At 37.0% G+C, this 16076-nt stretch overlaps 1 protein-coding gene across 1 annotated transcript in view; it reads right to left on the bottom strand.

Annotated features, from left to right (window-relative positions):
• Positions 1-16076, bottom strand: part of LOC150091500 (ATP-binding cassette sub-family C member 5-like) — a 177500-nt gene that overhangs the window by 80647 nt on the left and 80777 nt on the right. The window contains exon 5 of the mRNA XM_090384200.1: positions 10348-10507. Coding sequence (XP_090240326.1) covers positions 10348-10507 — 160 coding nt within the window. The remainder of the gene's footprint in view (positions 1-10347; positions 10508-16076) is intronic.

Below are 16076 nucleotides of genomic sequence, written 5' to 3'. Positions count from 1 at the left end.
ATAGACAGGATAGGAAGGGAGGAGGGGTTATGCTATTAGTTAAGAATCACATAAAATACAAGGAAGTGAAGCTAGTCGACATCGCCGGACAGTGCAGTGTCGAGTCAGTTTGGTGTGACATAAGCATTGGGAGATCAAAATTGAGAGTAGGAGTGTGCTAGCTATAGGCCTAATGACTCTGATGAGTATAATAAGAAACTGTACAGAGAAATAGAGTGGGCCAGTAAATCAGAGAGTCTTATAATGGGGGATTTTAATTTCCCAGATATTGACTGGAATTTGGGGGCTGGTCACTCACACACTAGCAAGGCTTTTGTGGATTTATTGGATGATTGTTTTCTACATCAGCATGTTCGGGAGGCAACTAAAGGGAGCAATACTCTTGATTTGATTATCAGTAGTGATTCTTCATGCATTAAGAATCTGCAGATAAATTAACCACTAGGTGGCAGTGATCACAGTGTTCTGAAGTGGGATTTACTCAAAGAGGTAACTACCATTAGGGGTAAAGGGAAGGGGTATTGCTTTCGTAAAGGAGACTACGATGGACTGAGACATTATTTAAATTCTATACAGTGGGATCAACTGATGATGTTACCAACAGCAAATTCAAAATGGGAAGCATTCAAAGAACTTATCTTGGAAGCTACTAGGCTTTCCATACCAAATAAGAAATATTGTCCAATATTTCTTAGTTGGTATGTAAAGGTTTAGGCCTAAATGGATGTCAGATGAACTAATGAGACATATGGCAGAGAAGAAAAATGCATGGGATACATACAAATTAACACGTGACACAGATGTTGACAACAACTGTTGATGATCCTGCTCAGGTAGCTAACAAACTAAATGAATATTTTGCATCGACATTCACACATGAGGAGTTATTCAGCGAGGGGAATGCCAGAGGTGTATTCAACTCTGGCAGTAAGCTAGAGAATCTTGTAATAACTGAGAGTAAAGTGGAGGAAAAATTGTTGAAGATAAACACAAGAAAGGCACCTGGAGTGGATGGGATCGATCCAGTTATATTAAAGGAGGCAGCAAAGGAAGTCTGTTTGTTATTTGGTTTTTAGGAGCATTAGCAACTAAGGCCATATTGCTCCAAGCAAAGGAAGTAAGCAAACCCTTAGCCATAATTATGAGAGCTTCCTTGGACTCAGGGGAGGTACCCACGGACTGGAGATGTGCAAATGTGACCCCAATTCACAAAGGAGTATCAAAGGCTGACACAAGTAATTATAGACCTGTGAGTTTAACTTCTGTTCCCGGAAAATTAATGGAGGCACTGGTTAAAGAAGCACTGCAGGATCATCTAGACAAGACTTTAGTTATAGCTCAGACACAGCATGGTTTTGTTAAGTGGAAGTCTTGCCTGACCAATTTGATTGGATACTATGATGCAGTCACAAAAGAACTGGATGCAGAGAATAACTTTGATATTATATACTTGGATCTTAGAAAGGCTTTTGATACTGTTGCACATGGAAGACTGCTGCACAAATTGGAGCAGTGTGGCATTGGAGGCAAATTGCTGCTATGGATAAAGGGGTGGTTGAGGGGGAGAAGACAGAGAGTGGTAATCAATGGACACTGCTCATCGTGGACTAATGTTATTAGTGGAGTCCCTCAGTATTCCTCAGGGTTCAGTATTCGGTCCTTTATTGTTTTCTGTATTTATAAATGATATTGATCATGGTATATCAAGCTTAATGTCCAAGTTTGCAGACAATACAGGTTGGCAGGGTTGTCAAGGACACTACTGACACTATGCTGCTGCAACAGGATCTGGAAAGGTTGAGCAGATGGGCTGAGAGGTGGCAAATGAAGTTTAACATTGACAAATGTAAAGTACTACATATGGGAAACAGCAACCCCAGAGCAACATATCAACTCTGTGGTACTACACTGACAGTGGTAGGGAATGAAAGGGACCTGGGGGTGGTTGTGCAGGCAGATATGAAGTTCTCTGAGCAGTGCAGACGGGCTGCAAGAGTAGCTCATGGTGTATTGTCATCAATGATATATTGGAATTTTTCTAGCAGGGATAAGGAGGTGATTATTCCCTTGTATAAGGCTATGGTCAGGCCACACCTAGAATACTGTATACAGGCCTGGAGGCCTCATTTCAAGAAGGATGTAGAGCTGCTGGAACGAGTACGGAGAAGGGCAACAAGATTAGTGAATGGAACAAAGGGGTGCTCTTACGTAGAAAGGCTTAAGTTTTGCGAATTACAGTGTCTGGAGACTAGGCACTAGCGAGGTGATCTGATAGAGGTGTACAAAGCCCTGAATGGTTTGAGCATGCTCAATGCTGATGGGATTCTTCCTCTTGCTCAGAATAATCACCTGAGAGGGCACAAATTCAAATTGAGGAAAGACAGATGTAGGATAGATGTGCGGAAATTTGCCTTTAGCTAGAGGGTGGTTGGTAGGTGGAACAGACTTCCATCCCTTGTCGTGGAAGTTGATAGCCTAAATAAGTTTAAGGCTCAGCTGGACAGGTATTTCGAACGAACAGAGGGGTGAAGTGATTATTTTTTATTTATTTATTTTACTTTATTTTTTTTTGGCTAATGCTGCATAAGCTTGCTTTCTTGCATCAAATGCCTCTACTTATGCTAATGCTAAAACAATAAAAACAATTTCCAGTTGCGTTTCTGCTAGTGGAATCTGTTATAAACTGGTAGTAAACTCGATCTAATTGCATTTGCGATTATACCGATAGCTGGAATTTTGTCGGTTTTTACGTTATTATGGTGAAATGTGTTTCCCCTTCACTGATATAAAAAACATAAATACATTTTCAGAATCTTCTCTTCATTTCTATCGTGTTGCGTTCGGTTGGGGTGATTCTGCGTTCGACTGTTATTTCTTGTAAACACAAAGGCAAATCGTGCATAAGCCAATTCGGTTTGTGTTATATGAGATATCGTTCCCCTATTTATAAATCGTGTATGATCGAATTCGTGTAGTGCAAACACGTGTTATACGAGGACTGACTGTACTTTTTTTTACAATAGATGCAAAACCAATGAAATGTTCATTAATTTCAACTTCCTTGTTTTCTTCTTCTGGCAGTTCACCAATACGTATAATAAATGTTAGTTGTTCAACATGACTTTTGTCCCTGGTACAATCTAGTTGAACTAAGCAATATTTACTTTTTTTTATTTTACGTATGACTTCTCTCACTTTATTACCCATTAAATTTTTTCCATTGTTTTCTGTAAATATTGTGCTGTTAGTGCCACGAAAAGCATCATTATGCTTTGGCTAAATTGGCCACATTATTATTATTATTAGCCAAACAGTGCAAACAAGGAAGCCTGAGGCTTATGCTGCACCAGCCAAAAAAAATTTCTGAGTTATCCTAAGAGAGAGAGAGAGAGAGAGAGAGAGAGAGAGAGAGAGAGAGAGAGAGAGAGAGAGAGAGAGAGAGAGAGAGAGAGAATGATATCCAGCTCGGGATCCTGGGTGTGCCAAGCCATAATGTTATTCTTTTAAGATCATGCCAATGTTCTATATTTGATTTTGTCATTATGTTTACTGTATTTGTTGAATACTATCAATTGTATGCTGTTTATTCAGCCTTTTTTGAAGATTAGTTGTGAAACATGTAACAGTAGTAACAAAATAATTTGTCTTTGAACTCAGAAGTTGAAAAAACAACTTTCAATTTTAGGCATTGATTTAAGATTGTCAAGGGCAAAGTGTATGATAATGGCGTTAACATGACTGGTAAAGAAAAAAGTGTACAATCCAGAATTTTTGCTGAAAATCCAGAAACATTCTTTGTGGCATGTATGACACATAGTTTGAATTTGTTACTAGGAGACAGGGCCTCAACTGTGCCGATAGCATTCTTTGGAACAATTCAAAGATTATATACAATATTGTCTGAATCTGCCAAAAAATGGAACTTCTTGATAAAACACATATCAAATCTGACCTTACAACCACTCTCAGACACATGATGGGAATAGAATACTGACTAAATGCTGTTAAAGCAATTAGATTTAATTTAGACAAGATACAAGATGCACTAGAAGAGTTAAGCGAAACAACAGAAGATCCTCAAATGAAGAGCAAATTGTGGTCTTAGACGGAAAATGAAATTAAGTTTGAATTTGCACTATCCACAGTTATTTGGTATGAACTGTTGCTTGCTATTAATAATGTTAGCAAAAGCTTACAAAAAACCCAAACTGATCTAAGTTTGTCTATTTCACTTTTAAAAGGATTAAAGAACATTTTAAAAAATTTTAGAGAAAATAGTTTTTCTAAATAGATAGAAACTGCATGTGAAATATGCAACAAAAGTGACATACCAATAATATAAGGAAATTAGAACAAGGAAAGGAAAATGTTTGTATGACTATGAAGGAGCATATTCATGTATAAATAACCTTGAAACTAATTTTTTTCTATAAAGGCTATTTTCTATCCATTATAGATCAAGGTATAGTCTTGATTGAAGAGTGATTTGAACATATTGAGAAACATACTGCTATTTTTGGTTTTCTTTATAATATCCTAACAAAGAAAATTTTGAAAGAAGAACTTAAGAAATATTGTATGGATATTGATTTAAAAGATATTGATTTAAAGGATGGTGAAAATTGTGATATAAGTGATAGCAATTTATATGATGAAATAAAAATATTTTTTGCAATAATAATAATTTATCACATGCAACCCCATTATAATGTTTGAACATGATACATAAAATTCATGGTTCATTTCCGAATCTAAGTATTGCTTTTAGAATTTTATTGATAATTCCAGTTGCTACTGCTTCAGAAGAGCAAAGTTTCTCCAAAATGAAATTAATAAAAAAATTATCCAAGAACTACAATGACTCAAGAAAGGTTGTCTAATTTGGCATTACAGTCAACAGAACACAAATTATGTTAAAATATTGATTATAACAACATAATTAGTGATTCTGCTGAAATGAAGGTAGAAAAATAAATTTAATGCAATAAATATAATATAATAATAATAAATATAAATAAAATATAATAATTTATGAACTACGTATGTCTTTATTTTATTACTCATCCAAACATCGCCAATCCATCAAAAGAATGCCCAGATATGTGCAATTATAATTAAATTCAGCCATCTTTGATATTTTGCCAACTTTCAGTTATATATAAACCATAGCTTTACACATTTTTCAATTCTGTCGTTATATCTGAATGAAGCTATATCCGTCAAGGTTATTTTTAGATTTTGTCGTTAAGAAGGTATATCTGTCAAGGTAGGAGGATAGTACATATTTTATTTAACAGTTTGTTAGCTTGATTTATAACTTTTAAATATTTATGTGGACCTCCATCTGTACTCTTTCCCTGGGGCCTACAAATGTTAGGGGCACACCTGTCCATGTCTATCTGATGATGTGGGTCAAAGTAATGCTTGCACTCACCTCATGAATTCTTCTTTGTTGCCACAACAGCTAATGTTGATAAGGTGTTCTGAGGGTAGCAATTTTGGAAATGAGGGGGAAGATGAAGCTTGGGATACAAACCTAAATAACTTCCAGGGATGTGTCAGGATAGTGCAGAAGATGGCTTAGTCTCAACTGTGTCTACAATAATGTCAGGAATGTTGTCAATAAAATGGCTGAATTTGAACTACTGGTTAAAACAACTAATGCTAATATAATAGGAAATTGGTGATGATGAGTTCCACTACAGCATGATTTAGGAAAGACAGGGATGATAGAAGGGGTGCAAGGGTCACATTTCTTATCAAAAGCAGCATGAAAAGAGCTCTTGCTCAGTCTGAAGTTACATCTACCAGCATAGAATCTGTGTGATGTGAGTTAGTTGGAAGCAAAGGAACAATGAGAGGGGAAGTAATCTACTGACCACAAGATTGTGAAGAATATGATGAGAGTCTTTACATGCAGATGGAATGGTCAAGCAAGCGTGAATGTCTTATTATGGGTGACTATAATCTGCCCCAGATTGATTAGAATAAGTGGGAGGGAAACTCACCATGGGGAAAAACTTTTTAAAATAAACAAGATGATTATTATTTGTACCAGAATATTAGAGGAAAATAGTAGGGGTGATAATATTCTTGACCTCATCATTACTCATGAATCAGATGACATCACAGGGCTCAAAGTACAGTAACCATTGTCAGGCAGTGATCATGCAATCATCAGTTGGAAGATAAAGAAAGATGTTGCAGTAGTTAAAGATAAAGGCATGAGTTTTAACTTCAGAAGAGGGGACTTTGGCAGATTAAGGTGCTATATGGCATACATTAATTGGGCAGATTGCAGAGTGAGGATGAATACATTTGAATTATGGAATACTTTTAAAGTAAAATCACAGAAGCCATGAACACACATACCATTAAGAAAATACTGCAGGAGGAGGATGCTGAAGTGGATGACCACAGAACTGGCTGGTCAAATAGAGTAGAAAAAGATAGCATGGGACAGTTACAGAGCAATGAAAAGTACTGAAGTCTACAACAGGTACAAGTTGATCTGTAATAGTACAGCAAATAAGGTCAGGGAAGCCAAGCTTCATATGAGAAAGCATTGGCTAAGAGAGCAAAGAATGATGACAAGGAATTTTTCATGTATGTGAATACATCAAAGAAGAAAGCTAATCGCATTGGACCATTGTGCACTGGGAAAATCTTAGATAACCCAGTTGATGTTGCGAATGAATTGAATAGATGTTTTGCATCAGTCTTTACTGACAAAAGACCCTTCATATTGAGAAAAAGCTGAGCAAGTTGAGCATATGAAATTAGTGATGGCCTAATTACAGATGATTGTTTATTAGAAAAACTTTTGAGCATAAAGACGAGTAAGGTTTCTGGAGTTGATGGCATAAACCCTGCAGTTTAGAGGGAGAGTGTGAGGGAGTGAACTGAAATATTAAGGTTAGTTACTAGACCATCTCTGGACTCAAGGGAGATTCCTTTGGATTGAAGAAGTACAAATGTATTGCCAATACATAAAAATGGTTCTAAGAGTGAAGTTGGTTACTACAGATCGGTTAGTCTGACTTCAGTGGTAGGAAAAATCTTAGAGGTAATGCTCCTTGATAACTTGAACAGACTTCAAAGATGATGAGAGAAGTGGCAGCTATGTTTTAATGCTGCTAAATGTCTTACACTTGAGGAATACCAACCCACAAATAAATTATACACTTGGTGGGCTGAATTAAAAACAGTGGAGGAGGAAAGGGATCTGGGGATTATGATACGGGCAGATAAAGTTTTGTGAACAGTGTAAACAGGCAGCCAGAAAAGCCCATGGTGTCCTATCGATGATTTATCGAAAGTTATCCTGTAGTGATGGGAAGGTTATAATCCCACTGTATAAGGCAATTGTGATACCACATATATAGAATATTGTGTAGGCAACTTGAATGGTGAGATCAGCAGAAGGATGACTGTATGAAGAAAGGCTCCAAGTATATGGACTACAGAGCTTGGCAACCAAACATCTCAGAGATGACCTGATTGAGGTTTATAAGGCTCTGAGAGGGATTAGAAAAATGAAAAGTGGAATTCTCACTGTTATAAAGAATTTGAGAACTAGGGGTCATCAATTCAAATTAGAGGGGTTGAGGTTTAGATGCGATTTTAGGAAGTTTTCTTTTAGCCAGCGAGTTATTGATTGCTGGAACAAGTTAGTTGGGGCTGACAGTTTGAATAAATTCAAAGGCCAACTGGATAGTTACCAGTGTGAGGAGGGAAGCATATAATTTGTACTTTCTTATCTACTGGTTTTTTTTTATAGTATTTAAAATGTAGTGCAAGGAAGCCACAGGCTTCCTTGCACTACATGGTAAATACTATTACTATTATTAGATGGAATTAAAATAAATAAAAAAAAAACTATAGTTTAACAGTTTCAGTCCCCCCACAAGTTTTCTTCTAAATTATTGTCTAATGGAGTATTATCACCTTTACTAAATTGTTAGTTCAGCTGTTAAATAAATAAGAGGTTCAAAAATGTTCTTTAAAGCACATCATATTTTGCTTTTTTCATATTTTATCATATGCACAATTTATTGTTACAGGTAAGAAAATATGAAAAAAGAAAAATATGATGCCCTTTAAAGAACGTTTTTGATCCTACAGTTACTAAGGTAAAATTTTGGCATCTCCATTAGGCAGAGATCCTACTCTGACACATCAAGAAGATTCTACAAGGTGGGATCTTCTTAACACCTCATGATAAATTGTCATTGGGGAGTCCATAATCCTCCATATTGTGCAGCCTACAGCCATTTTGGCTGTTTTGCTATTTCCTTCCTCACAACCCAAGTTTAAAACTAGTGTCACAAAATATAGTTTTACACTGACAAGAGAATATTTGTTTTTAGTAATATTAAATTTTTTCTGTATTGGTTTCTAATGTTTTATGTATCTTCCTCAATATTTAACAATATTATTACAATCATGTAATCAGAATGTTATTAGTGTTGTGTAATAATAGTGTCGGATTTTGCATTTAATTATTAAATATAAAAAAAAATAACCTATAAAAATTAAACACTGGTCAATATAAATTAAATCCTATTTTGAAAATGCATAATTAGTGGTAAGGAACTGTTTTTATGGCCTGTGACCCACTGCCCTTGAGAACTCATGCCACCTGTAAACTTCAGCATTTTATCTGTTTTGGTCCACAGCCAAAAAAGGTTGGATGCCCTTCAATTGAGTATTTTACATTATAGTGACTGATATTCCTCAAAGAGCAATTGCTACAGGGAACTGCTAATGTCTTTCATTTTTGATTTTAATTAAAAAATCTCCAGAACAAAGTCTCTTAATTGACTTGGGTGTGCCTGCCAATCCCTTTAAACCCTTCTGTATGAAACAGGGAGGCATTTTTTCAATGGTGTCTTGGTGTTAGAATGTATAATCAGGAATCTATGTATAGGTCCTGATTCTGCTTCTGTTCTGAGTTTCTTTGCTGCAGTGATGCTCGAGTTTTTCTGATAGGATATTTTTCCTCATAGTTTTCTGATAGGAACCTTGTTGCTATCCCACAAGAAGAATTTACCTTATAAGGATTCAAAGGTTTTTTTTTTTTTTTTTGTTTCTTTTCATTTGAAAATTTAGCTCTTGGCAAAATATCTACTATGTGTTAATCACCTTGTAGTTGTACTGGGTGATATATACACATAAATCTTAAAATTTTATAGCACAGCTGCAAATTAGAGAGTTCTCAACAGTAATCAAAGAAAAATGATAGAAATGCTGTGTTCAAAAATTTGTTTAAATAAAAGAAAATGACACATCTGTTTCATTTCTGAAGTCTGTTTATCAGTAATTAATGGTTATTTCTTAACCCAGCAGCATTGGTCACTGGTTTGATGAAACTCTTGGAAAAATATATATTGTGTGTTAATCACCAGTTAAAGATTTAAACTCATGTCACCAAGCAGTCTTTTAAAAAATGAAAAGTGAGTGATAAATAAAGTGTATAGAATTAGAAAAATTTGATGAGTTTGTAGTGTTAGGATTAAAGCAGAGAATAACCTAGTGCACAGCTGCTGAGGAAAGGAAACATGAGGCAGGGTAACCTTTTCAGCAGTAAGTTTGCCACATATGGGTGCAATCCCCCAGTGAATTCTCATAGTGACAGGTTCTATGGAGTATTTTGTGAAATTTTGTAAAAATGAATAAAAGTGAATAATAAAAATAAAATACAAATATTTTAAATTATTTATGTGTTTTTACCTTGACTAATGCCCAACACAAGAGTAAAATTACTTTTAAAAATCAAACCAGAAAACAACAAAAAAGGGAAAAAAAATTTAATTAAACCCATTCATTACTTTTTTGATGCAAAAATATCCTCCACATCTATTTAAGTATTATTTGATTCAGTTTTATCAAATTTGGATCTGAATTATGCACAAAAATTTTTCAAGCTGAGCTTTTGTAAACCCAAACTAGACAACTGAGGTCAACAGGGGAGATCTCCAAATTTAAATGAAATTTCATGCTGCCATCTATTATAAAATGTGTCTGCAATTAATTGGAAAACATGGATAAGAAGTGGCAGCACATACTTGAAAAATTTCTTTACAAAAAAAATTACCTTAAAAATGTGGATCTACACATGAACTCCTCAGGGTCTGCATGTGAAAAACAAATCTACATACATACTACTGAAAGAGTTAAAGGTAATTTTGTCAAGAAGTTTATAACAGTTTCACAAATATACCAAACTGATCAACTTTTACTGCTGGTTTTATGTACAAAGTTAGCAAAAAAATCAGCAAAAATATGTTTACCAGATTTACCTGAAAGGAACATTAACACAATACTTTAGTAAAATAAAATCCTCACCTCACAGTTCCCTCAAACAATACAGGGTCTTGTGGTATGATGGAGATGGCAGACCTTAAATCACAAAGACCTAAGTTACCAATATTAATTCCGTCTATTGTTATTGATCCAGTATCTAATTCTGCTAACCTCATGAGAGCAATGATCAAGGAAGATTTACCTGAAAGTATCACCACACAAGTAGCTATTTCAATGTATAAAACAACTTTTTTAAACTAAAATACTTCTTATGGTTGCAATATTAATTCTGAACACATACGATATGTGGCAAAGTACCCAGACTGGTGCTGTTATGGTCATGTTTGATGAGTTTGAAAATAAATGGAGCTAGTAAATTACAGTTCAAACTTCCTCCAACAGACGGTAGAACAGAGATTGTCCAGTAGGGTGACAGGTTGCAAGTAACAACCAGTTTCATTAGTATTTTGTTAACATTTCACCAGTTTCGTTAACATTTCACTTCACAATTTTGCAATGGAGCAACGAACAAATATCAAATTTTGCTTTAAACTGGGAAAATCGTTTGCAGCAGAAATGTATGAATTGTTAAAACTATTTATGGTGAGGAAACATTGTCTTACCAGTGTGCTTGAATGGTATAAGCAGTTCAAAGATGAATGTGAGCATGACCCAAGAAGTGGACATCCGTTGTCCTCTTGAAATACCAACAGTATTCACCATATAATGCAAAGCTTTTGTTGCACTAGTCAAAAAAAAAAAAAAAAAAGAGAGGTAAAATACAAATTATGTACTTCCCTCCTCATATAGCAAACTATCCAGCTGGCCTTTGAATTTATTCAAACTGTTAGCCTCAACTACCTGCGAAGGCAATTTGTTCCAGCAATCAATGATTCGTTTGTTAAAAGAAAACTTCCTATAATCTAGTCTGAAATCCCTTCTCCTGTAATGTGCATTTATGCCCCCAATTTTGGGGTTGTTGTTTCCCCAAGTGAAAGTGTAACCTTGCGTTTTTCTGAATTAAAACATAGCTACCACTTTTTTGACCATTTTGGAAGTCTGGTCAAGTCATCCTGAAGGTGCATTGCTTGGCACTGATCACAAACAACTCTATTAATCTTTATGTTGTATGCAAATTTTGACATCATGCCTTCTATCCCTTCATCAATGTCATTTATAAAATCAAAAACAACAGTGGTCCAAGAACCGATCCTTGGGAGACACCACTCCTAATGTTACACCAATCTGAATAATATCCATTAATCACCACCCTCTGCTATATGCCCTGCAGCCACCCAGAAAACCAACTTAGAATCTTTCCCAACATGTTCTGGCTTATACAATTGTTGTTGTTGTTTGGGTTTTAGGAGCATTAGCAGCTAAGGCCATATTGCTCCGGGAATATGCGGTGGTCATTCCCTGATTTTTCCGCATCCTCCGTATTTGGTGGTGACAGGCTCGAACCCCCGGTCTAATCAAGAAGCATGTGCTACGCACTGCTGCTCCTTCCCACCTGGCTATGGAGGCACCCGGCTTATACAGTAACCTCTTATGAGGGACTGAGTCAAATGCTTTGCTAAAATCCAAATAAACTATGTTGTAACTCAAGAGCAACTGTGTCAAAATAGCTTACTAGGTTAGGTAAACATGATTTTTCTTTGACAAAACTATATTATTAGTGGAGTCCCCTGGGGATTTGGTGTTTGGACCAGTTTTGTTTTCTATATTTATCAATGATATTGATGAAGGCATATCAGGCTTAATGTCCAAGTTTCTAGATGATACAAAGGTTGGCGGGGTGGTTAATGAGAGTAATGACAATATGCTACTGCAACAGGTTCTAGAAAAGTTAGGCAGATGGGCTGAGAAATGGCAATTGAAGTTTAACACTGATAAATGCAGAGCACTGCATATGGGTAGCATTAACCTCATAGTAACGTACCAACTGTATAGTACTACATTCAGGGGGTAGCGGAAAATGAAACAGATTTGGAGGTAATTGTATAGTCAGAAATGGAGATCTCTGGGTAATGCAGACAAGCTGCCAGGAGAGCTCATGGGGTCTTGTCAATGATATAAACACATTTTGTAGCAGGGATAAGGAAGTGATTATCCCATTGTACACGGTAATGGTCAGGCCTAATATTGACTACTACATACAGGTCAGGAGGCCTCATTTCAGGAAAGATGTGCAGCTGCTGGAACGAGTACAGGGAAGGGCAATAAGGTCGGTGAGCTAAATTCTTCCGAAGAAAGGCTTCAGTTCTGCAAATTGCAGCATCTGGAGACTAAGCATCTATGAGGTGATTCTGATTGTGGTGTTTAAGGCTTTGAATGGATCGAGCAAGCTTAATGCTGATGGGATTCTTCCTCTTGCTCAAACCACACACGAGAGGGCACAAATTCAAACTGAGAAAGGACAGTTGCAGAATAGATGCGCAGAAGTTTTGCATTTAGCCAGCTGGTGGTTGATTGCTGAAACAAACTTCCATCTGTTGTTATAGAAGTTGATAACTTAAATAAATTCAAGGAAGAACTATACAAACTATTGGAGGGAATGAATAAGTGAAATGGGCTTTTTTTTTTGTTTGGCTGATGCTGTATAAACTTGCTTTCTTGCATTGCATGCCACTACTAATGGTAATGATACGTGTCTCTGGATTGCATTCTTAATCACTGCCTTGAAGATTTTCCCTACCATTGAAGTCAGCCCAACCGGTCTCCAGTTACTGACTTCACTCTTACCTTAACGTATTGGCAATATGTTGGCACTTCTCCAATTCAAAGGAATCTCTCCCAAGTTTAAATATGCTCTCATAATTAACCACAATAGTTCAATATACTCCCTTGCAGCCTCCCTCAGAATTACTGGGTACATGCCATCAATTCTGAGAGCTTACTTGCCTTTATGCTTGAAAGTTTTTCTAATGAACGGTCTTCTAATTTTGAAATCACTAATTTCATATGGCTCATTTGCACTCACATAGCCTCTTATGCCCTCTCAGGTGATTATTCTGAGCAAGAGGCATTATCCCATCAGAATTGAGTGCTTGAATGCTCAAACCATTCAAGGCTTTGTACACCTCTATCAGATCACCTCGCCGGTGCCTAGTCTCCAGACACTGCAATTTGCAAAACTTAAGCCTTTCTTCGTAAGAGCAACCCTTTGTTCCGTTCACTAACCTTGTTGCCCTTCTCTGTACTCGTTCCAGCAGCTCTACATCCTTCTTGAAATGATGAACAACACTGAACCCTGAGGGACTCCACTAATAACATTAGTTCACGATGCGCAGTGTCCATTAATTACCACTCCCTGTCTTCTGCCACCCAACCATCCCTTTACCCATAGCAACAATTTTCCACCAATTCCACACTCCTCCAATTTGTGCAGCAGTCTTCCATGTGCAACAGTATCAAAAGCCTTTCTAAGATCCAAATATATATTATCAAAGTTATTCCCTGCATCCAATTCTTTTGTGACTACATCATAGTATCCAATCAAATTGGTCAGGCAAGACCTTCCCTTAACAAAACCATGCTGTGTCTGAGCTATAACTGAATTCTTGTCAAGATGATCCATCAGTGCTTCTTTAACCAGTGCTTCCATTAATTTTCCTGGAACAGAAGTTAAACTCACAGGTCTATAATTACTTGTGTCGCCCTTCGATCCTCCTTTGTGAATTGGGGTTACATTTGCACATCTCCAGTCTGTGGGTACCTCCCCACAACAGTATCAAAAGCCTTTCTAAGATCCAAATACATATTATCAAAGTTATTCCCTGCATCCAATTCTTTTGTGACTACATCATAGTATCCAATCAAATTGGTCAGGCAAGACCTTCCCTTAACAAAACCATGCTGTGTCTGAGCTATAACTGAATTCTTGTCAAGATGATACAGCAGTGCTTCTTTAACCAGTGCTTCCATTAATTTTCCTGGAACAGAAGTTAAACTCACAGGTCTATAATTACTTGTGTCGCCCTTCGATCCTCCTTTGTGAATTGGGGTTACATTTGCACATCTCCAGTCTGTGGGTACCTCCCCTGAGTCCAAGAAAGCTCTCATAATTATGGCTAATGGATTGCTTACTTCCTTTGCTGCCTCCTTTAATATAACTGGATAGATCCCATCCAGCACAGGTGCCTTTCTTGTATTTATCTTCAACAATTTCTCCTCCACTTTACTCTCACTTATTTCAAGATCATCTAGCTCACTGCCAGTGTTTACTTCATCTATGGCATTCCCGTTCCTGAATGACTCCTCATGTGTGAATGTAGATGCAAAATATTGATTTAGTTTGTTAGCTACCTGAGCAGGATCATGAACAGTTGAACCATCGATATCAAGTGGACCAATCTGATTTATCCCCTTCCTTCTAGAGTTTACATAAGTAAAGAACTCCTTGCTGTTTTTCTTTGCATCCCTTGCCAAAGATTTCTCGTAATCTGCCTTCGCCTGCCTAACCTCCTTTGTAACTTGGTTACAGGTCAACTTATAGCTATCATAGGCTTCTGTGTCACATGTTAATTTATATGTATCCCATGCATTTTTCTTCTCTGCCATATGTCTCATTAGTTCATCTGACATCCATTTACGCCTGAACCTTGAACAATATTTGTTAGTTGGTATGTAAAGCCTATTAGCTTCCAAGATAAGTTCTTTGAATGCTTCCCATTTTGAGTTTGCTGTTGGTAACATCATCAGTTGGTCCCACTGTATAGAATTAAATACTGTCTCAGACCATCGTACTCGCCTTTACGAAAGCAATAATCCTTCCCTTTACCCCTGATGGTAGTTACCTCCTTGAGCAAATCCCACTTCAGCACACTGTGATCACTACCACCTAGTGGTTCCTGTATCTGCAGATTCTTAATGCATGAAGAATCACTACTGATAATCAAATCAAGAGTACTGCTCCCTCTAGTTGCCTCCCGAACATGCTGATTTAGAAAACAATCATCCAATAAATCCACAAAAGCCTTGCTAGTGTGTGAGGGACCAACCCACAAATTCCATCAATATCTGGGAAATTAAAATCCCCCATTATAAGACTCTCTGATTTACTGGCCCACTCTATTTCCCTGTACAGTTTCTTATTATACTCATCAGAGTCATTAGGCTAAAGCACACTCCTACTCTCAATTTTGATCTCCCAATGCTTATGTCACACCAAACTGACTCGACACTGCACTGTCCAGCGATGTCGACTGGCTTCACTTCCTTGGATTTTATGTGTTTCTTAACTAATAGCATAACCCCTCCTCCCTTCCTATCCTGTCTATCCTTTCTGTAGACGTTGTACTCCCCAAATTCCAGTTCTGCATTACTTATATCTGTGTGACACCACGTCTCTGATATCCCAATAATATCCGCCTGTGATGCTTTGAGCAATACCTCAAATTCATCAAATTTATTTACCAAACTCCTAGCATTGGTGTACACGCAAGTATACATGCACCTGTTCTTTTTCTTAGCTACCCTAACACAACCCATGTGTTTATTTGTACCGCAATGATTCCCAGCAGTCTCTGAAATATCCTGCATCTTGTTTTCCAGGCTTCTGCTCATTCCAACAGAAGCAGTGCAAGAATTACTTTTACCTCTGCCAGTGGCTACTGTTAATCTAGTAGTCTTTGTATCCCCGCAATCTAGCAGTTTTCTGACCCACCTAACACTGCCTCGATAGGATCAGCAAACATTCTTGCACACTTTCTATTTAAGTGTATCCCATCCCTGTAGAAGCAGTCTCTCCTGTTAACAAGTACAGACCA

The sequence above is a fragment of the Mastigoproctus giganteus genome, chromosome 1 (assembly GCF_048544385.1).
Source record: "Mastigoproctus giganteus isolate SK-2022 chromosome 1, ASM4854438v1, whole genome shotgun sequence".
Classification (NCBI taxonomy): Eukaryota; Metazoa; Arthropoda; class Arachnida; order Uropygi; family Thelyphonidae; genus Mastigoproctus; species Mastigoproctus giganteus.
This window is presented reverse-complemented; position numbering and strand designations above follow the sequence as displayed.